Source organism: Heliangelus exortis, chromosome 2 (assembly GCF_036169615.1).
Source record: "Heliangelus exortis chromosome 2, bHelExo1.hap1, whole genome shotgun sequence".
Classification (NCBI taxonomy): domain Eukaryota; kingdom Metazoa; phylum Chordata; class Aves; order Apodiformes; family Trochilidae; genus Heliangelus; species Heliangelus exortis.
Window position 1 is genome coordinate 32,459,212 of NC_092423.1, and position 23,689 is coordinate 32,482,900.

The window sequence follows — 23,689 nt, forward strand, 5'->3', positions numbered from 1 at the left end:
TAAAGGCCCAAGAAACCAAAAAGGAAAAATAGTATCAGCTCAAAGAATCTCACATTTCTTGATTGCTCCCCACAGATGGGCTGCTGCAGCCAGATTCTGCCAGATGGCAGGAACACAGCAGAGCAGCAGTACCTTAATCAAGCTGAGTCAGAAAAACCTACATTTGAGCACAGATACAACCTCAGTTGTGACTCAGCCTCTCTTTGGGTCACAACGGATTTTGTACAGTTTGTTCCTGGCACATCTCAGGCTTAGCTGGTGTCATAAGCAGGATTTACTGGTAGTGGGCAAAGATGAAAGAGGAAGAGGGGAAAAGTTCTCAGACTCATTTGCAAGGTCAGCATTAACAGCGGCCTAACAGGGAAATGAGATATGAGGAAGAAACATGAACTTTTATAAGCACACACATGCACACTGCAGAATTATTACTGGGTAAACCCCAGTGAGGACAGCAAGGCAAGAACGAGCTTTTATGCCTACTGCAAGTGGAGTGCAAAAAGACGAAAACAAATTAGACAGTTAAGGTTCCAGCCCATTCAACCTTTTTGATTACCAGGAGCCCCTAGCGGCAAACTTTTGTGGATGAATGGTTTGCAAATTTTCCTGTAATCCCACCTGGATATAGTAGGCCTACCAGAAAAACTCCCCAGAAAGATTTGACTGATGTTCTCTTTGCTTCAAAGGCCTCATCTTATCTGAGTGAGCTTCTGAGTGTCAGCATTTGAGGCTTCATTTCAGCGTGCCTAAAGGAAGAAATGAAGGATGGGCAGGAAAAGAACCAATGCACGGTCTCAAAAAAATTCCTAATCTCTTGGTTTCCATTTAAAACTTAGTTCTGTTCTAGTCTTCAAAAGGAGCAGGTCTGGGAAAAGAAAAAAGAAAATAAAAGAAGATTATAACATCTTGAATAAAGAACTCTCCTCCTTCCACGAAGCACCCAAGAATCAGGAATTTCTCAAGTTTTAGAACATGATTTTGCTCACTCACCTGTCTCCTTGGTCAAGCAGCAAAGCTACCACTAAGACCACCACTGACATGACACTGGTCTCCTGTCTTTCTTGAAGTCATGATAGAACAAAGTGACCTTTAAGTGGTGAGTAGGAAGGAGAAGGATCACTCTCCTGAGGATGAACATCTTTAAAAGAAGTTTTAGAGGTTTTCCTGAAATAGTCCTGGAAGCAATGCTATCAACCTTGTTTTGTGCAAGATTGAAATTCCTACCAGGAGTAGTGGATTCTATTGCTTCTCCCAAGCAATAGAGGCAACAAAAGTATCCATGTGAGTTTGAGAAGCTACCGTGGCTCATAATAAGGTTAGAAACCTGCCAAGAATAGCAAAGCCAAAGGATGAAGGCTTAGTAACAAAAAAAAAAAAAAAAAAGAAAAACATACACTGAACTTTGTTCCCTGGAGTTCTAAGGGGGGAGTCTGAGGAGGGGACCTCCCAGGTGTCCAGATACAGGAGGATACTAGAAGACACAGCTGTACCCAGAATCAAAAGCACAGCTGAATGACTTATGTCACAGGCTGAGAGGAACTGAAGAGAAAAAGGCATTGCCTATAGTACATGTGGGAGGGGAGCTCTATATATAGTGCCTTAGAGGACCATCTCTGGGCTTTCAAAGCTTACACAGAGCTACAGCACAGGACAACCAGGTCATGACAGATGTTTCAAGAAAAATAATTTCTGACTGAGCATAAGGAGAAGAGATAGAGAGTTGTAAAGACAGAGCTCAACAGAATACAGTAACTCTAACAAGAATTATAGACATGGGAAATGTCAGCAAACAAGTTTGCCCTGAACTCCAGGAAGCTAGTGAAGCAGACACACAAGTATTTCACTGAGTAGAATGGAATAGTGGGATAATAAGGAAAAATATGGATATTGCATAACAAACTACACAGGTTAAACATAAATGCAACAAAGTACAGTACAAAAAAGACATGACAAAGCTCTGAAGAAAGACTTTTTATATGGAATCAAAGCTAATAACAGTGACAAGAAAATCCTACCTACCCTTGCCCACCAAGGGAAAGCACCCAGCAACAAGAGAGTAGGCAGTCACGGAAGATGCAATATTTTATGCTTGTGAAAAAATGCAAAAGGAACTTGAACAGCTTTAAATCACAGCCTGGTATCAACACCAAGGACACATTTGCGTGTAGTGGGCACAAAATAGATAGCACAAGTAAATGGCTTCAGAGACAGCAAGGGAGAATTACATCTTTGCCTCTTTGCTGGAAACAACCAAGAGTAAAATAGAAAAGAAAAACAATACACATCTCCGACTGAAAGTAGAACTGTCTGTGAAAGTAGAACACCACATTCATTTTGGCCACCAAAAGACCTGAAAAGTCAATAAGCATGACAACACACATCTTTCTGTAAAAAGTTTAAGAAAATTGGAAAGTTATTTAGCTTTATATATGTCTTCTGAAGATTTTGACTCTGCAAATTATGCTGCAGTTATCTAGTAGTCAGACTTGGGTCTCACTGAAACTGCACTAAAAAAATCCCAATCCTGAAATTCTTTAGTGAAGAAAAAGGGCTAGCACGTTCTCCAGCAGCTCCTAGTGTCCAGAGCATTTGTGTCAGGGTCTCTTCTGAAGGAATAAATAGTAGCCCAAATAGGAAATGGGATGGGGTAGAAATGATCTGACAACCAGTTAAGCTTGCCCCATATCATTGTAACAATTTTCAAGAGTGAGAAGTTGTGCATAGGAAGTATCATCACTAGAGAGAAAACTTTAAAGTAAGGTCACTGCTAGCACAACCATAAGAAAAAAAAAAAAAAAAAAAAGCATGATCAAGGGATCTACTGCTGACTTCCATAAGACAATGTTGTAACAGAAAAGCACAGCATCTGAATGAGAACAAACTGTTAAACTAAACCAGTTTTAGACCAGTTTAAGGTAACAGCTAAAAAAAAAAAAATTAAAACAAGACATGCAAGGCAAAATTTATATCAATTCCACTTGCGTAATCAGACACTGCAGAAAAAAACTTCACTGTCAAGAACATTCTAACTCTCAAGGTGATTTGAAAAACACTTCAGTGCTGCACAAAGCCAGACAAAACACTTCAGCTGTATACTATAAAGTGCTTTTAAAAAAGCTTCTCAGAAGTTTGGGGGGAGTCACTCCGAAATAGAAACATTTCTCTGGAGGCTCTACAGATACTGTGCATTCTCCAGCAGGGCCATGACATCGAGACCCAGTGCTGTGATGTAGCTTGGAACATCCAGACTAAAGCAGTGGGCTACAGCAGTGCTAAAACAGGCAGCAGGTTTTCCAGCATAGGAGGAATCATCCATTTCACTACACAAAGCACACAATAACATCATTATCACAGACTGTTATCTAGACATCTGGGAACTAGAAAAAAAACTGTCAGACATTACCTCAGTGACCACTGTAATCAAGGCAATGGACCATTTGCTCAGCCATGATATCTGAAAATGTGAAATACCATTACAGTAAACTGAGCTCCCTTGTCTTTTTGGGATTTACCTGGAAATAGAAAGTCAAGCCTATCACACATCATTTCCATAACACAGAAGTCAGTCGAATGGCAAAACCAAATAGCAGTTAAGGTGATTATGGCTATTCAAGATCAGAAAGAAAATGTGTAGCAGGCCATTCTCAAACAAAGCTGATGAAATGCTGCAAGACCAGAAAATAAAAGGGTAAGCCAGCTCCTGTGTGACAGCAAGACATGTGCTTTGCCATCTTCCTAACATGCACAACAGTTTGCACAGAGTTAAGATGCACAAGAACAACCCTTCCAAACACAGCAAAAGAAAGGTCAGTTGCCAAAAAGGTTAAGTGAGTACTTGCATTAATAGGACAACATAGATCTTGCTGGTTTTAACAGGACATTAAACAGCTTGTGTATATAAAGCATTTCTCTTATGTTCCTCAGTGTTTTTGACAGAGATCTCTCACTAGAGACAAGTTTACCAATATGTCAGGCCTATGGCAGAACAACACAAAGTTTATTTTTTTCCTGGAAGCACTTGATTAAAGAATGAGAAAGCAATAGAGGGCCTGAATGTTAAACTGCTTTGGCAATCTCCCTTTTAACATTTAACAGGTAATAAAATGAAAAATTTTTTTAAACCTTCATTTAATCTTTAAAAGCGAGAAGAGAATAACTATAAGTTCTATAAACAAATATTCCTTTAATTTAAGTCTAATATAAATTTAAGCCTTTTTTCAACCCAAATCTTCCATAAAGCTTGAAAAAAAATTTTTAAATCTCCCCTTTTAAAAGCAAGTATAACTATCTGTCTGTATTTCAGCACCTAAGATACATCAATGCTTTATTTACTCACCACCTTGTATACAGTCTCACTGGATATTAACATAATTAATACCTTAGAGCTGAAGCTAGATGATGTAATCCCAAATTCAAGCCTTGAGCTGTGCAAAGGCATGCCCTCAGCTTGCTGCTACAACATAAAAACAGTGCTTGGAGCATATGAAGGTTACAAACCCCACTTAGGACAGCACACTGCATCCCACCATCTCCACTCCTCTGCTCATGCACTGCAGCAGAAGAGGGGGAGTGCAATTCTGCTGTCAGCAGTATGCATTTGTGGTTGCATACAGGATGAGAGTGAAACAATATGCTGTATTACAGAAATGCAGATTGTGTTATCAAGTGCCTTTTTCCTTCCTTTTTAGTTGTAAGACACTAAGCCACAGGAACATCGTGACTGTATGTCTGATTGCTGCAAAAGTATCAGAAAGCCCCTTTGAAGTGTCATAATCTCTTTAAACCTGCAACGTATCTCTATACAATAGGCTGCAACACGCCTTTGCAGGCAGAAGAGGTTTTCCTTATACACACATTTTTAGTCAGGAAGAAATTTCTCTTTTAAGTGGATTTCAACACATGAGCTAACTTAGAGATTAGCAGCCTAAAGCACACAGCAGAGCATCTGTATTTGCAGTCAGCTAGAGGAAGTCTGACACAGATGGTAACAGCTAGGACATCTGACATTAGGGATGACACCATGTCCTTAAACAAATTCTATTCTGCCCAGGTATGCATCTGAGCTGCAGTTGTTTCAGATAACCGAGTGACCTTTCTGCCATATGTGCTTTGATACTTGAGCAAAGCAGGCCAAATTAAGGACAAAATACCAGCTTTCACTTTGAATTTTGCCTCCCCTTCTCCATTTCTTTCATGTGCATTACTAAGTATAAAAAGCATATCCAGTAAAACACCATCAAGCCTTCAATATTCTGTTCACCAGGATGCAAGTGGGATTTCATTCGCATTCAGCAGCACTGCACAGGGATCAGACTCAATTAAACCACTCAGGCTCTTTAGAATTCTCGGTAGCTTTCCTCTAAGAGAATTATCACAGTGCAATCAGACCACATCCTCACAAAGAAGGTAGTCCAGAAACAAGAATATGCCATGCTGTGTTTCTAAATTACTGCAAGCAGCTGAGTAAGCAACATATTAGCTGAACAGGAAGCCAGGCGTATTTGAAAATACAATTACTGCAAAGTTAATGTGTCACTGTCACTGATCTGGACTTCAGAGTTGCCTTTACAAGGGGAAAGTGACAAAAAGTGATAAATATCAAATATAACAGGTGGGAAACTGCCAAATGATCGGTCCCCAGGGAGGGTATTGGTGTGTGTGTCCTGTTTTAATTGTTGTCAATATATTTTTACAACTTTTACACCTTTCCAAAACACCATGTAAAACCCACTAAGCACGAACTTGTTTGATACTTTGGGTTATCTTATTTAAAATTTCCCTCTCCCCAGTCCTGCGTATACATCAGAAGCATCTCAGCTACAGTTAGTTCAATGCACAATTTTAGTAAACCGAAATATATATCAAGGATCTGGTTTAACTACATTTTAAGATTTAATGCTTCTGCCTCCTTGTGGCAGACTCTTGAATGAGCCTCCCTCAAGACAGTTCAGCTGTAAATGCATTTCAGCTCTGAAAAACACAGGAGCTTTGGTTCTTCTATAAAATCATCAGAAAGCAGTTTACAGTTAATTTTTTAACTGAGTGGGAAACCACAAAAAGTTGCAGGACAAAAAAAAAAATGCAAGGAAAAAACTCACTGGAAATGTTGTGGCATTCCCTCCTGCATCTTCCTGTGCTAATGGCTGTTCAGCAAATCTGTGCAGGCACAGCTTGTGGGAAAGCAAAGCTGAGCAGCATCCTGGTACTTATCAGAACCTTCTAAATGTGAACTTTATCTCACCTCATCCTTTGTAGCAGTTGTGTGGGAATTGTTAGCTTGGATGTGGAAGGCCTTGAGTTGCTTGAGACCTGGTCTGTGTGATGCTTGCTTCTCTTTTTGTTATAGTGACACAAATACAATATGCTGTGGTGATGGATTATTGCCACACTGCACAGACTGGCAGTGCTGGCCTGCCCTACATGTGAAAGTTATTCCCTACAAACACAGCCTTCACTTTTAGGATCTATCTCACAACAAGCATTTAAAGAAAGATCAGCTGTAGCAATCTAGAGTAAAAGGTCCAAGTGGGTCCAAGATCCTTCAGTCCTGAAGAGTACCAGCTGCTACTCCTGGAGTAGGACTGCTACAGAAAGGTAATCCTATCTTCTGATCCCTACTACAATCAGCAGCTTTCAGGGCCAGATGTTAGAAATATATCATTATATTGAAAATACCTCAAACTTTTTTGTCAGGCCTTCTTTAACCGTGTTCGACCTTTCCATACTTTCTCCATCTACAATACAACATGGCAGTGAGCTCCCTATCCTATTCCTTCCACAAGAACCATCTTCCTTTGCTCTGGAGCTGAGTGCCCAATCACTTCCTTGCAAGCTCCTGAGAAATGACATAGAATGGGAAGTGGATTCCTTAAGTTTTTTTTACAAATAACTGTGATTCTGTACACCTTGCTATAATTCAGAACCCCTTAGATTTTCCTCAGTGGAGTTGAGCATTCAGCCTAAACACTTTGCCCTAACACTTTTAAGTTGCTCAAACTTAAAGTTATCATCTCACTGTTATTCCACTTCTTCAGATCATTTAAGTGCGGCCTGATTACAGCCACAAGAACCTACTCAATGGCAACTTTCCCCTACTGTGAAAAAACAGTAATTTTCCTACAATTATTAATTCACAAAACAATCTTTCCTCACCTTATGAGGATTTAATGATTTTTAATTTTATGTTTTCAGTTTGCTTTAGGAACCTTCACGTGATGAACTCTAGTCAGACTGTTTTAATTTTGAAACCCCAATATATTGCAGGGTCTGTATCACTTTTACCAAGAGGTTTACCAGTTGCTTTATAGAGTTCAGACAGATGCTCACCTTTCCCCAGAAGATGCCCTCATGTCACTTCTGAATTGCAGAAGAATTTTTAACCAGTTTCCTGGCTGCTTTTAAGTTTGATATATATGACCCCAGATTGGCATCATATTCAACATCTCCAGGATAAGTGACAAGTACAAGATAGAGTTGGAAGTTTAGTGGCTTAGTTTACCTCTCACTTTAGGAAAGCCCAAACAATAGGAAAAGTTTTATTTTATTCAGGGACCAGAATGGAGTGGTTCTTGAGAAAGACCATATTAAAGGCAATAAGGGAGAGAGACTGAAAGAATCAAAATGAATTTTGCAGAGGCTTCTATATTGTAATGGGGCAAAATATATAAGGAATTAAAAAAACAACAACAAAAAAACCCCAAACCAGTGCATACTCTAAGTCCCTACATAAAAGCTTTCTCACGGATGATAAAAATAATCACTGCAACTTTAAGTAAGAGGAACACTGAAACAGTTCTGGCACAAGAGTAACCACTTAGCAGTGACACCAGAACACTCCAGTTCAGATGCTTCCCATACCAATCAAGACACATGGCCTTTTATGATTTATTCCTCATACTTAATGAAGCTATATCAGTTGTTTCACAACCATTATTATGAGTAGGATTTCACATCAATACTTGTGCTGCAAAGGCTGGTACAGCCATTATTGCTTAGTAACTATAAAACTTTCCAGATCCTACATTTGGGAAATATCACAGGAGAAACAAGACTAAGGAGAAGTTCAGAGGAGACTTTAAATTTTAAAAAGAAAAAGCCCAAGACAAACTAAGTATCTACTTCAGAATGTAATTCAGGGATTTGAATAAGAGACTGAAATCAAGGGATGCCACAATATTGTTCTGAGATAAGAGTTGGTCCTGGTGGCAAGAACTAACAAACAAGTAACAAAAGGGTATGGAAAGCCTTTCATTTTGAACTTGCTCTTTATGTTGTCCTAGATCAGAACTTAATGCTGTTTAGATTTAATTTGCCATCATAACTTTTCCAAAATAAGTGTTTTGGCATGACATTCCCAGATAAAAATCAACATGTAGGAAGTCATAAGCAAACATCCAATGACATACAGCTCAGATAATGCTTCACAATGCACAGTCAGTATGTAGTTATTTGGTACTAGTATTAAGCTGTTGCCCAGGAGAACAGGGAACACAAATGATGAAAGCTCAGGGGTAATTTTGCCAAACTGTAAACTAAGCGTTCAATTCACACTCCCCCCCCCCCAGAGAAGTGCAAGATCTTAGGAGAAACTCCTGCAATATCCTCTTCTGGCCAATTCATGCTTTTAATATGCACTCTCAGATATCCTTAGTGTGCTTCACTTGGTAACACAGAGAAACCCCTTCTCCAGAAGTTCACAGGGCAGTACGGGGAGGTGTACTGCATTCTTTGAGGGAGATAGTTTAGTTGGGGTTTTATTTTCCAAAGGAATCCAAACAGAGTTTGCTGGCCTACTGCATAGGGTGTCCCACTACAAGGACTAAGTATTCTTCAATTTTCTCCTTGTATGGTCTATTTTCAGCTCCATACAGCTAGATTTCCACTGAGACCATAACATCATCCGTTTATGTGTTCTGTCAAGTTTTCCCAAGACCTACTTCAATTGTTTTTCTAAGTGTAGGGCCTCTGCTGTAGGTCCTCAAATAAAGTGCGTGCAATATTGATCAAAGCCTTGCTCGCACTCCATGCAAGATTCAATATACTCCTATTAGATGGATACAAGCAGAGCTTGATCTTTAGCAGGATAAGCAAGCCCTGTACTGCAGGAAACAATAGAGCTCAGTTGTTTTAAATGGTTTAGCATTTTGTCTGGTCTTTGGAGACCCATCTAGAAGTCACTGGGAGGATTAATACTTCCCTCCCTCCCCTGCTTCTTGCAGTCTGACATGGGTATAGAGGCACACGGCACAATTTGGCTTACTCTTTTCACTGCCCACAAATGTAAACCACTAAAAGAAAACCTGTGTGCTTTAACTCTGAGCCATATTATCATACTTTGTCATCATTTTACTCCACAAGTTTTGGATGACTATGTTAGCAACCTGCATTCAATATTCTAGTTTTCCCTTCTTAATTTTGTTCCATTAACATCTGTATTTTAACCTGTGCATGAAGAGGGATTCAAATCTATCTAAGACATTCAGGCCCTGTCACTCATTCATCACAGTTCAAATGCCTTCCCCATTTGAGTATCACTCACACTTAACAGCAAAAAAACACTAAAAGAAAACCTGCTCAGCTTGTTAAGAGTCAAGTTCTTACATTGCTGATCACAAGCTGGTTTCCACTGAAGCCTATAGGATTTGTTTTCAATACCTTCAGCCCTTCCAATAGCTTATTTATGCCTTTTCCCTTCATTTCTGAAGATTTAATTCAAATTTCTCCTCTTGTGCAAATTTTCTTTGCCACATTAATAATTATATTTCACATCAACTACAGCTGATACAAGAAACACAGAGGGCTATGACAAAATCTAAGCCAAGCCAACACAAAATTACATTATCAAGGTCTTTGCCTACATTATCCCTATTTCAGCTTCTTTCTTAGAAGATAAGAATATTTAATTTAGATCAGAATTAGGACCCTGGCCCTCAACATCAGTGAAATTTGAGGTATTTCTCTAAGTTACTTGTAGGCTCTTGGGTTTTTTGGGTTTTTTGTTTTCTTGTTCGAGTTTTTTAACAATTCTCAGAAATGTGTGGAACACTGGTGCTTATTAAAATAATCCTAATGAAAGCTGATAGCCTATTTCAAAGATAAAGTAATGGTCACTCTGTAGAATATTCTCAGACACTGGCAGAATTGCAAGGCACCGAACATAACCCCCATGGACCTTGGAACAGAACTCTTCAGTAGGATTCCAAACTACAGATAAGATAGAATAATACAGGCTTTGGTGATTGTGGGGAAAGTAAATAGTTTCTGTGGGAAACACATCAAGACATCCTCAAAGAATTCTAAGTCTGAAAGTTGGCCATCAGGATGGCACAAGAACTCTAGATGTGGGAGAATCATCACCCTGATGATTGAATTGAATTGAATTCAACTGCAGATATAAAAGTCTCATTTTCTTTATAACACTACATTCATGTGTTTCAAGTAACTTCCACCATTGCTTAGCACTAACCAGTGAATAGCTGATACACTGTTAATATATAATGGCCTCCTCCCCAAAAAAGCTGTTGTTTCCTGAGAAGTACAGTTTGATTTCAAATATCAACAACCAACACAGCTTGATTTAAAAACAAAAACAACCAAAAAAAGAACACTCATACAATCAAAATCTTAACTCAGCATCAGCAGGCAACTAATCTGTATGCTGAAACATGAGGACTAGTGAGCATCCAGATAGAACTGAATTTTAGCAGTTCTCACTGACTCTTCAAGCTTATGCATCTCCATGTAATGGAAAACAGAGCTCATAAACTGCTGAATTAACTGAAATAGAGATTTCTAATTAATGAAAGATTCTTAGCCAAGACCAGATCCCAGATTAGACAACCAGACTCTAGAAAGAGTCCACATTCAGAAAACAACCTGGGACCAAGAAATCAGTTTTGAAGACAAAATATCTGTATGCTGACTTCAAATTAAACAGAATTATATCTGTTGAAGAGCTGGTCCATATGTTCAAGGTATTTTCCATCTTCATCTTTTATGTTTCTTACATAGATTGTTATTTCATTGCTACAGGGTAAATACATTTTAAATTAAACCATATAAAGAAGCTCTAAAGTTGCCATGACAGTTGCAGCAAAATGCCTTGTCGTTTCTCATTACAAAGCATAATCTATCTTGATAACCAAATTAGCTTTTTCAGCTATTCCTCTTAATGTAGCCTGCAGATCTGTTTTTTGTTGATCCACCAATTATTTCTTTCAGATTTGCATAGTTAATTATCAAACAGAACAATCATCATTTAGATTATTAATACAATCAATCAACCAGCTCTGTTTTTTTTCTTGTGAGACAAAGGAATAGTGAAAGGTTTTAGAGAAGTTTGTGAGGAACATGTGGTCTACCTGGACTTCAGCAAGGCCTTTGACACTGTCTCCCACAGCATTCTCCTGAAAAAGCTGCCAGCCCACAGCTTGGACAGGGGCACTCTGTGCTGGGTTAGGAACTGGCTGGAGGCCTCCAGGGAGTGGTGCTGAACAGTGCTGCATCCAGTTGGTGGCCTCTCACCAGTGGTGTCCCCCAGGGATCAGTGTTGGGACCAGTTCTATTTAATATCTTTATTGATGATTTAGATGAGGGGATTGAGTCCATCATCAGCAAATTTGTAGATGACACTAACCTGGGGGGAAGTGTGGATCAGCTGGAAGGCAGGAGGGCTCTGCAGAGGGACCTGGACAGACTGGAGAGTTGGGCTGATTCCAACGGGATGGGGTTCAACACAGCCAAGTGCCGGGTCCTGCACTTTGGCCACAACAACCCCATGGGGAGCTCCAGGCTGGGCACAGGGTGGCTGAGAGCAGCCAGACAGAAAGGGACCTGGGAGTCTGGATTGACAGGAAGCTGAACATGAGCCAGCAGTGTGCCCAGGTGGCCAAGAAGGCCAATGGCATCCTGGCCTGTGTCAGGAACAGCGTGGCCAGCAGGTCCAAGGAAGTGATTCTGCCCCTGTACTCAGCGCTGGTGAGGCCACACCTCGAGTCCTGTGTCCAGTTCTGGGCCCCTCAGTTCAGGAAGGATATCGAGGTCCTGGAGCAGGTCCAAAGGAGGGCAACCAGGCTGGTGAAGGGACTCGAGCACAGATCCTGTGAGGAGAGGCTGAGGGAGCTGGGGCTGTTCAGCCTGAAGAAGAGGAGGCTCAGAGGAGACCCCATCACTCTCTACAACTCCCTGAAAGGAGGTTGGAGCCAGGTGGGGGTTGGTCTCTTTTCCCAGGCAACTCTCAGCAAGACAAGAGGGCACGGTCTCAAGTTGTGCTGGGGGAGGTTTAGGTTGGACATTAGAAAGAATTTCTTTACCGAGAGGGTGATCAAGCATTGGAATTGGCTGGCCCAGGAAGTAGTGGATTCTCCATCCCTGGAGATATTTAAAAAGAGACTGGATGTGGCACTCAGTGCCATGGTCTGGTAACTGCAGCAGTAGTGGATCAAGGGTTGGACTTGATGATCTCCGAGGTCCCTTCCAACCCAGCCAATTCTATGATTCTATGATTTTATGTTTAGAAAGCCAAGGAAACAGTTGTGTGGTACCAGCCCTGACCTGACCATCTTCCCTGGACATGTCCCTAAGCCCACACCTGCCCCTGGACACAGCTTGATGCCAGCTGTTTCTCATCCCAATGCTAGCCCTACCTCTCAGCTAATGTTTGCTCTGGAAAATTATCAAGCCCTTTGTTAGTGCAGCTGATGGCGGATCCAGCCACGGTCTCCTGGTTGTGTTTCCTTTCCAGGTTTAAGGCTTCAGGAGTATGAAAGATGAAAGGCACCAAGAGCAGAGTCCATTTGTTACTTTTGACTAGTGGGACACAGGTGAGGGGGAAATCTGCTAAAAATAACTTCAACTCTTCTGCTCTCACCTATCTTCCAATCTTTAAAAACATTGGAACACTAAGGAAAGTGGAGGTGAAACACGGTAGTGCCCATTTTTCCTGCAATTTGTCATACTAATTATCCTTATCATACAATTCATTGCATTACCCAGAAAGGAGAAAACCAAACAAAACCAAAAAACCTCAGATTTCCATGAACTGCTCATACCAAGAAGAATTAAATCTAAACTAAGAAGAATCATGATGAATTGCTGACAAGTGTCAAAACATCATCTATTGGCATCTTCTTTTTCTTTTAAGAAGGTGTCATAGCAAAATCAAAATGAAGTCTACAATAGAAGATATCAAATGACACATTTATTGGAACATGAGGCAAGATGTTTGTGTGTAAAAACCTTTGTCAGTCTTAGGTATTAGCCAACACAAACACACCAGGGATACTAGGGACAGTGCAATGGAAAGCCCACTGTAAGATTATGTGTTGCTTCAAACAATAATATCTGAAGTTTATCTGACAAGATCTGAACCTTAGAGAAAAGTCAGGAATAATGTTGCTTGATGTAGCAAGGAGACAGTTTCCTTAAAAGACTCTCAGATTGAAGGAGTTCAGAATTCAATCAATCCAACACAGAATTTTGTTAGAATTCAACTGGGTAGCTGTGTGAACAACAAAACTAATTAAGCCTGATAGAAAATGTACTCGTGTCTTGCATCTGATTGACTCTAACTGAATTATTCCTTATGCTCTGGGGTGAGCTCATCCCTTAACCAGAAAATCTGCACAGGAGGGAAAGTTTAGACTCATTTTTAAAAAAATAACAAAAACACAGCCACTAACAACTGAGCCTTTTGCCCCATTGTTAAGATATTGATAAGATCATTTTCCCCTGGGAATTGTCCAGTGACTGGCAAAAAATGATCCCATGCTCTCTTTTGGTGTGACATTCCACCAATCTCTCTCTGCTGCAGTCTTACAATTCACACAGAAACTTCACATCTCTGGAAGTTTCTTGAAACTTGCACCCTTTACTTTCTTCATGAAATTCTGTCTAAGTAGGCCATGTTATAGGAAGCAGTCAGCATTCACAGAAAGAATATCAATAAACTTAATTTGCTAAGAAGATCAGGCAAAAGAGCTATGGGAGGAACATTGCAGGAAGTTCCCAAATTGACTCTCCACAGTTTTGAAATGAGGTTTCCAAAAGAGGTAGGGCAGCTTTCAGTGACAATACAAGACGTGACAGAAGGAAATTTTTTACTTCATTTGTTTAAATGAGTAGAATCCTATTTTTTTGTCATTTTAAATCTCATGAAAAAAATTCTCCTCCTGGAAAAAACAGTAGTTCTGAGTGACAAAATAAGTGCAGCTGACAGACATTTTTTGGAAATGTTTCATATCTGTAGAAGTCATCACAAAGGCTCGTATTTCCTTCTCATCCCCAGCACACATTTCTCTATGCAAACTTGAGCACACTGAGCAGACACTTAGCATAATGCACCTTTTTTTTTTTTAATCAAAAATAATTACATAACAAGTGAAGACATTTTTTAAAAGTCTGCTGTTCTAGGAAAAAAAAAAAAAATCTATCATGGCAGCTGTTTGGAAACACCTTTTTGAACAAAAGCTTTTCTCCTGCATGCTGATTTTATGATTAGCCAGGCTATAGATGGAATCTTCTGAACCTCAACTTGAAAGTGCAACAAAATACCAATGTTAGCTCTGAGTAACAATGAGAAAGGAAACTCATTTTCCTCTCACACTTGTAGAAAAGAGAAAACAATACTGCATCTGAAGAGAGTTCTCTTAAGTTCTCATAACTATTACACTTAAAGTTTCAGTTTTAAATACTATCATCAGGACAGTTCTAATCTTTGAATTATCAGATCACTGTTGATACAGCAATACATGTAGGAGATCTGAGGGATGAGTGGAAATTATTGATCAGACCAATTAGGTACCTGGGTTTAAAACATGTTGTAACATTGCATTAGATTTTAAAAAAAAGTCATCGGTTTACCAGCACTCAGATCATCTAGTTGACTTAGACCAACTTCTGCAAAGCATGAACTCTCCAGACTTTCAAGTCTTGTAAAAGTACAGTCATGTGTTTCTTGTGTAATGGGAACTAACTCCAAAATTCCATGTTTAATGAGGGATACCTGTAACTAACATGCAGGGATCAGCCACACAGATTGCAAAAGACACTTAACCCCCATTTTGTCTTTCACCCTAACCCATGAAACATAAGCCCTGCTTTTAGGTATAAACTTCAGAAATAAGTCCAGGATGCACAAATGCTAACATAGTACTACAAGATTAGGACTACTGCTGCTATCAGATACAAAGTGTTTCTTCACAAGAAATAAGAGAAAGTGTTTGTATTTTATCTACTGCTATTGCTTCCGTACAGGCATAGGGTCTCACCATGCGAGCAGTGCAGGAGACAACTTTCCATTTTATTCAGCAGGCTGCTTGGCAATTTTGCTAACACAACAGTAGCATACTTGCTACTTGCAAGTATGTACTTGATGTACTTGCAACATCAAGGTTGGATGACCAACCTTGAAATACCATCTTCTTCCACTGTCCAGAAACAATAAGTTTCCTTTCTGAGTTCCTTGCTCTTTATTTTGCTTAAAAACTCCTTAGCTTTCCACAGCCAAGCTTATGCTGCATTTCACTTGGCAACAGATACAACAGCTCCCAAGTCTCATTTGGCAGAGTTCTTTTCATACAATAAAAATAGCTTACACATCTCTCTGTACCTATGCATTTAACTGAGTGGCCAAGCCAGTGTGCCACTGTCTCTTTTTACTTTCATTGTCGGAAATTAACAGGTCTGCCCTGTCCTTGCCAATGACCTTGGTGAAGTTGGGTTTGTCTGGTCCAGTTTCCCATTTTGCCATTGCTTTAAAAAACAAAAAAGACACCAAAACCACAACCCCACAAAAGAGATGCCAAGGTCAGTCTTCCCTTATGATGGCTTACCAAGAGCACCATACTAGAAGCAGCAGTCCACAAATTTTACTGAGGATGCAAACTTCAAAGTCAAGCAGAACTTTTAACACTGGGTTTCCAGTTGACTGGATGAAAATAGTAATCTCTAGCAGAAGAAATAAGTAAATGCTATGAGAGGTGAGACACAGAAGAAAATAAGGATCTGTTAAGTCAGGGTTACACTTGACTTTGCTACCTATTAAATGGGTCAGTCTTTACTATGAGTAGACAAAACCCCACAAAGCTCTGATGAGCATAAAATGGCATATACTGTGGATGTAATAAGAGCAACAAACTTGGAGTACTGACCACAGATTTGATTTTTCTAATTTTCATTGAACTTAAAAGTGTAATAATCCTATTGCTTCTTCAAGAGCTGCCTCCATCCCAGATTCAAGGTTAACATAATCTATGATAAGCTTAACAGAGGCTTGTTGAAATGCAGTGAGTCCATTTGATAACATCGCAAAAACCCTAAAAGAATTCAGTTTTTTCATTACATATTTGGTTTTATTCTGTGTGCTTTTCCCAAGACTATTAAAACCAAATGTAACTAGGAACAAAGTAAAAGTTCAGAAGCTCTACAGTTACGATGACCTATGTTGTAGAGGTACATATAGTTCTGAAAAGATATATTATGGAAAGGAAATATTTAAGGAATTTACACCCAATTTATTGCAAAACTGAAAAATTTCCATCATTAACTCTGATTAAGCCCACTGAATTTTGTTAGTTTTCTGTTTATATGCTAAGTACCAGGGAGCAGCAACATTTCTGTGGCTTGGGTTGTCTGGTCTGCTTTTGGAAAGCAGTCAGATCCCATCTGACCTTTATAATAATATTTAACCCTTGTAGATGGACTAAATCACTCATTTAGATGAGCAGACTGGTGCAGCTCAAACTTAGGTCATCAGTGAAGGAATGTTGTTGCCATTTGATAGCTGTTCAGCAGCTTCTGGGAAAATTGTTGGTGTTCTTAATACATTTTCTAGTGGACAGGCATTTAACCTTAGGTTTACTGCCACAGTTTGCAGTGCTCAGCAGAAAGGCAAATGGCCAAATCATCAGGGAGGCAGTGACTTTCTCAGTACAAACTTTTTCCAAGTTAGTCTTGAGGCACCGAAAGGAAAAAAACTAAAGATTCAAAACTACAAAATTCAGGAATCTTTATAGTATTTAGAACCATATATCTTCTGGTAGTTTAAAAGCAAATCACTTAACAGGAATGGATTTTCTAAGCATTTGATAACAAGTGCTTCAATAACATTTACGTTTAGGTAATATGCCAGATCCCATAAAGGAAACTTACCATTACCCATCTCCTTGCTCTAACAAGTCTTGAATTCCACCTGCAGGACCTTATTAATTTTGATACAAGCAGACTACAACAACCCCAACTACTACTGGTTGAACCACCCCACATACTACCTGGAATGGTTTCTTAAAACTAAATGGATGTTCCATCATGAGTGAATGATTTATCACAAGGTTTATTTTTACCTCACACCCTGTGAAAGAGACTACTGAACTGAAAACTATATTAAATATCTGCTTATCAACACATGACTGCTCTCATACATAGGAAGAATATCAGGTCAAAACCAAAGCAAGATTCGAAAAGCAGACACACAGACATCACAGGGGACAAGCAAGAGATAAATTACCAAAATCTCTGATCTGGAGTTCAACGAAATGTTTCACTACAGTAAAACAGAACTTTCACCCTTCCTAGCTTCCATCTTCTTGATTTGTATATTTCTATAATCTCAATCACAAAGATGATGTCCAAACTACCACCATGGGGTAGGAGAAGAGATGTCCTATTTAACATTTAGATCCTACACCAAATATTCATCAACATCCACTGCCTGTTCTGATTCTTCTAGGAAAACTGCTAATCAAGTACTAAAACACACCACTAAATTCCATGTTTAAAGAGCAAAATATTGAAGTAAAAAACATTCTGACCTAAATTAAGGGACTTATGCCTAATTCAGCAATGGGAAAGGCTTTGATTACCTGCAAGAAAGCAAGCAGCTTATGTTGCCAACACCAGAAAGCCAGCAGCAGTGGAGCCAGTGACAAAATGAACAATCTGACTTGATCAATTCCTTAGTGTGCACAAGCAAGAAAAGACAACCTGTCTCAGATCCATTGAGAGGAGAGGTATCACTGCCTTCTGCTTGCATATAAAGTGGATTGTGAGATCTGTTAAGGTGGTACCCACTTTTTGACTCTCATTGACAGTGGGGACATAAGCAAATTAGGAGGGCTGTTGTCCTCTTCTTCTTCTAGCACACTTTATCTGTTTTCATTCAATGCCTCAGCCTTAAGCTGGTATCTGAAATACTGCATTTCTTCTGTTTTTCTAAGGAACAAATAATTTCTTTTCTTTATTTTTATATCTACATTGGCTATATCATGCCCATGGTTGCTAGCACTTAGTTCAAGTTATTACTAGTGAGTGAACTGTTAATATCAAAACTCCTTCTAGGGACAATGAGGCTGCAATAATACTGAGTACCTTATATCCCACCCTGCCTGATTCCCAATGAAAGACACTGTCCCACACAGGATATGCCACTGCTGTAACACACTCTGCCTTGGCTGTCACCCTACTCATTAAAAGCAACATCATGATAGAAATCAGCTACATCATCATGCCTGATAAAGTGCTACTTCCTCTTTCATTTTCATCAGCAGCAAGAGCCAGTTACACTTGGGGAAGCACAGACAGTCTTCAGAGTACCACAGAAGGACTAAATTCACTCCAGAACTTCTCTGACAATTGCTGAAGACTTCTTCACACATCAAATGCTTCTACTGGCCACAAGAATGTCATCGTAGGCAATTTCAGATCATTAGTATCATTTTGTATCTTCCCTTGATTGCATCTCTCAAGCCAGTTGAGTGCACCTTAAGTCAGTAAGGTACAACACAGCTTCATGGACTAAGAAGCCGAGATTTGCTTTGGCTTCCCTGCCCACTCCCCAGTCCTTTAATTAAATGGATTAATACCTTGGCTCAAAGAAAAAAAAAAAAAAAAAAAAAAAAAAAAAAAAAAAGAGATCAGCCTTTTAGATTATTGGCTTCTTATTCTGACACTGAGAAAGAAGACTGCTTGAAAAAAAGCTAGCTTGAAGCAGGTATTAATGCCACTTTCCCAAGGCAGTTAGAAGGAACCTCTTAATCAAGTTTTAAAGACATCTCTCCTGCAACAGGACATTTTCTCAGGCTCAAGGGGCAGGAAAAAATATTCTGAGAAGCTTCACATTAAAAAAAACCTGAGCACACAAATTCCAAATGTCCATGAGAGAGATGAGTTAATATGAACTCATTAAGAACCTTCCCCAGATAGCATTTTTGAGATAAACATGATTCAGTTTATCCAATGCAAAAAAAATAAGCATGTCTGGGAAGTACAAAGTAAAGTAAGTCAGTGAAAAATGTGTTGACCCCACCTGCAGAACCCTTTCAAATCTCTCACTCAGTGGACCTCCAAACTTCACACAGATAAAGGAAATGAAAAAAAAGAAAACTTGAGGGAAGGAAAGAGGAAATCAATTTAACTTTTAACATTTCTTAGATGCATCAAAGGTCTCAGCCATGTAGTTCTATTAGGTTTCCATGTGGATTCTTTTAAGAGCTATGTGGAAAAGCCTTCACTGGCTTCACAGTGGGAGACTGAAGAAAATGCGGAGAATATGAATTCGAACTTTAATCTTTTTCTTTCCTGGAAAGTCAACTTTAAAAAAAAATAATGTTAAATGAACTATATGTAGAGACAGGCAAGTCGCAACACTGAATACAAACCTCTGATCCAATATAAATTTTTTGCCACTCTCAGCTCATGAGAGTGCACAGCAGTATTCTGGTCTCCCAAACTGCTATACATCCTTGCAATTGGTACTTGTATTTGCAATATCTGTGAGGCAAGTTTATAAGCTTATGAAACCCAAAACACAGAGGATAAAACTCTTACAATAAACAAGGATGAGAAAGAAAATGTTAGAGTGTAAATGACAAAGGAAGACAAGATTAAAATACGTGGGGTACAACATTGGTGGAAGAAAATTACCACAGGCATGCTTTAATACAGTGCAACAATTTTTTCCTGCAGATGCTGGATTGTCTAGACATACTTTTAAACAGCATTCCTGGCAGCTAGTCCCTTAACTCTGCTCATTATTTGACAGGATTGTAACACTACAAACAATCTTTATTATGTACTTTTCTTCCCCTTCCTCCTCAAAAAGGAAATCAAGTGTGTAAAGTGCATTCCATATGATTTTTTAGGATGCTCTCCTCCTGACTGAAGTATGCATTAATGGTGCAACTGTAGACACACAGAAAGAGGGGAACAGTCATTGCTGTTACAGCCTTGTACATATTAGTGGTACTCAAAATTTTTTTGCTCACCAACTAATCTTCTAGGATGAGGCAAGCAATAACCACTGAAAAGAATTAACCTTCTGCCAACATATTCTTCATTTTTACCCCAAACAGTGAAAATATAGTGTTCAAAAATGAAAGAAAAAGAAAATGTGGAAACCCAAGCAATCAAAATGAATATACTTTTTATATGGAGCTGAGGTTCAATACTCTTACAATACTTAGTGAAAGGACTCTTGAGACTGGAAGAATGCTGTAACAGGTAGCTAACAGCCCATGAAGCTTTTAACCATCCTCTTTTGCATCCTAATCCAAATACAAGTGAAATTCATTGTTTCTTCAACTTTAGTTTTTGAGGCCAAATCTAAACATTGAAATTTTCCTGCATTTTTGTACAGAGGTGCTTCATAAAAGAAAACCAAAAGACCCCCCAAAACCAAAAAAAAAAAAAAAAACCACACAAACCTAAACCCAGTATGTCAGATCAAGGAATCACACACTAGGATCACTTAAATTTTTCCATTTCAAGGGGGCAAGGTGTGTGTGTGTTGTTTTGCAGTTTGTGGGTTTTGGAGGTTTTTTTGAGAGGCAGTAAAGAAAAGTCAGAAACAAGCAAAAGCAGAGGTTGGGAGAAAGAAACATCAATACAATCGATCCTGAACTCTTGGTTTTTTAAGAGGAAGTGGCTTTAGTTGAAATACAATGTGTTTTGATTATAAAGTGAGCCATGTCCTTGTCTACAGTCTTTTGGACTTGATAAAGTAACAGAAAACAAACACTAATTCTTACTAAAAATTGTTAATATTTCTTCCCATCTATCACTGAACAACATTTGAACTCCAGTCTGGGCTTATTACAAGTCTTCCTGAAAGTTTTGGACATTGCAGACACTTCACAGGTCTGCTGTTTTAAGTAGTGCAAAAAATATTGGGGGTAGAGCAGCACCGGAGAACCTGATTTCAAAGAGCATCAAACACACTTCTAGCTTAAGTGACAGGAGGCAAAGGGTAGGGGGCTCCAGCCATAGAGGAGTTCCATGGACAAGTTCCAGCTTGTCCATCCCTGACAAGCCACAGAAGCACAACTGCATTAGGAATCACAGCTGTACAATGCTGTACAACTGCATCTAACAGCTCACCACAGGTATCCTGCAACAACCTCTGAGATCAACATGACCGAGCTGGGCTAAGGCAGGTGGATAATGCTCTGATCTCCTCTCAGATTCCTTCTAAAAGGAAGCATGTGTCAACCTGAGCTTCAAATCCTTTCTGACAAGGACATATTACCTGATGGGGCTGTGAACTGGACCATCTGCTGTAGGAAGGAGCACCAGAAGTCTTGTTGGCTGTAGCTCTCTGCAAAATAAGAGAGATATGTCAAATATTCACCAACATCTCTGTCATACACACAGTCGTCCTCACTAATATCAACCATGTGAACTCCCACTTTAAAAGAACCCTAAACAACCATAAATACAATACATTAGCATTAAAATCAGAGATGAAAGTTTGCTCAATATTCTGCCAGTGCTATGTTCAGCCTCTATGTCAGACCTCAGAACCTCAATTTACACTTCAACTTCTGCATGTCACCTACATTGCAAAGCTAAATGCTGTGCCCCAACCTAAACCAAGGCTGCAAAGCTCTACTATTCACAGAATGCTTGGGATGGGAAGGGACCTCAAGAAATCAAGTCCAACCCCCCCTGCCAAGGTAGGGTCACCTAAAGGTCACATAAGAACACATCCAGGTGGGTTTCAAATGTCTCTAGAAAAGGAGACATTTGACTCCACAAGCTCACTGGGCAGCCTGTCCCAGTGCTCTGTCACTCTCACAGTGAAAATGCTTTTTCATATATTTACATAGAACCTCCTATGGTTCAGCTTACACCTGTTACCCCTTGTGCTATCACTGGACATCACTGAGAAGGGGCTGGCTCCATCCTCCTGACTTGCCCTTTACATATTTATAAATATTAAAGAGTTCACCCCTCAGTGTCCTCTTCTCCAAGCTAAAGAGACCCAGTTCCCTCAGCCTTTCCTCTTAAGAGAAATGTTCCATGCCCTTAATCACCTTTATAGCTCTGCGCTGGACTCTTTCACCCAGGTAATTCCCCTTGATTAAGCAAACATGCCCTAAATTCACATTTATTCCAGAGAGGCATCTTTAATTAAATGATGGTTTGTCTGCCTGTTCTGAGAAGTTATATTTGTATTTTTCCCCTAACCGCAATGTTTTAGTCCATACTTCATACTAATTTTATAAAAGATGTTCTTTAATCATTAAACAAAAACCAAAAAAGTTGTTCATTCAACATATCTTCACCTTACTTAAAAATGAAACCTGGACATTTTTGGAATAACGATTAAGAGAACAATAATTTACAACTTCTTTTTGAAGTCTTTATCCCTATACTTCTTTCACCCACTTCTCTATATTTGATTTCTGAAGTACCAAGAGAAATGACCACACACCATGGATGTTTATGTGTACCATATACAGACCCTAAAATCAAATTGCCTTTGATACTGCAGAAGAAGCAATGCAATATTGTGTCTCATAGGACACCACCAAATATTTAATACACATTATTTCAAAATTATTTTATATCACAAACTTCCACACCATTTACTCTTACTTTAGACTAAAGCCCAGCTTAACACAGAGCTTCTCCAAATCCACCCCTCATTTATGAGAATTTGGGGTTTCTAAAAAACAAACAAATAACAAGCCAAACACACCACAGTCAGTAGTCAAATCCCTTGCAAGTATATAATTTCTTCATGGAGTAAACTCAGGCTACCTGTGCCAGGATGATCAGGTAGATTTGACTTATCTATCCACAAGATCTGAATTTAAATAGTCTTTCCAGACATGAGATACTAATTTGTCAGTACATTATGTCACCAGCAGGATGCTAATAGAGGGACAGATTCATATTTGAACCATATGGATGTAAATTATAGTAAAAAAAATGTAAGTAAGACAATCTGTGAGATTTATACCACAATGTCTTATACTCTTTGTAAGTATGAAAATAAATAGCTTATGGCTTTTAACACCCAAGGATATAGTACATTTCTATGCCAATTATAACCACTAGAGCTTATACATCATTACATATTCTAAAGCTGGCATGTCATTCACACTAATAAGAAACAGCCACTGCTGTAATTGTGCTTTTGTCTAATTCTATCAAAAATCAGTTATTTTACAAATTTCATAGTTAGTTCCACTGTATAGTGCATTTACCTTTTACTGGACACCCTTAGAAGGATAAGTATTTTTTAATAAACAGATACACAATGGCAAGAGTAGCACTTCTGATAGAAAGCTGCACACAATATTGATTTCAGCTTTATAAAAACTTATGAAAATAATCTCCACCTGCTTCAGAAGAAAAATTGTTCAACCTATGAATAACAAGTTGAAAAATGAGATATCAGGAATTATTCTGGAAG

General features: G+C 39.1%; 1 protein-coding gene across 4 annotated transcripts in view; it reads right to left on the reverse strand.

Annotated features, from left to right (window-relative positions):
• Positions 1-23,689, reverse strand: part of RBMS3 (RNA binding motif single stranded interacting protein 3) — a 706,618-nt gene that overhangs the window by 575,609 nt on the left and 107,320 nt on the right. For all 4 annotated transcript variants that reach the window (XM_071735450.1, XM_071735452.1, XM_071735451.1 and 1 more), the window contains one exon: positions 21,515-21,583. In XM_071735450.1, the coding sequence (XP_071591551.1) occupies positions 21,515-21,583 (69 nt within the window). The remainder of the gene's footprint in view (positions 1-21,514; positions 21,584-23,689) is intronic.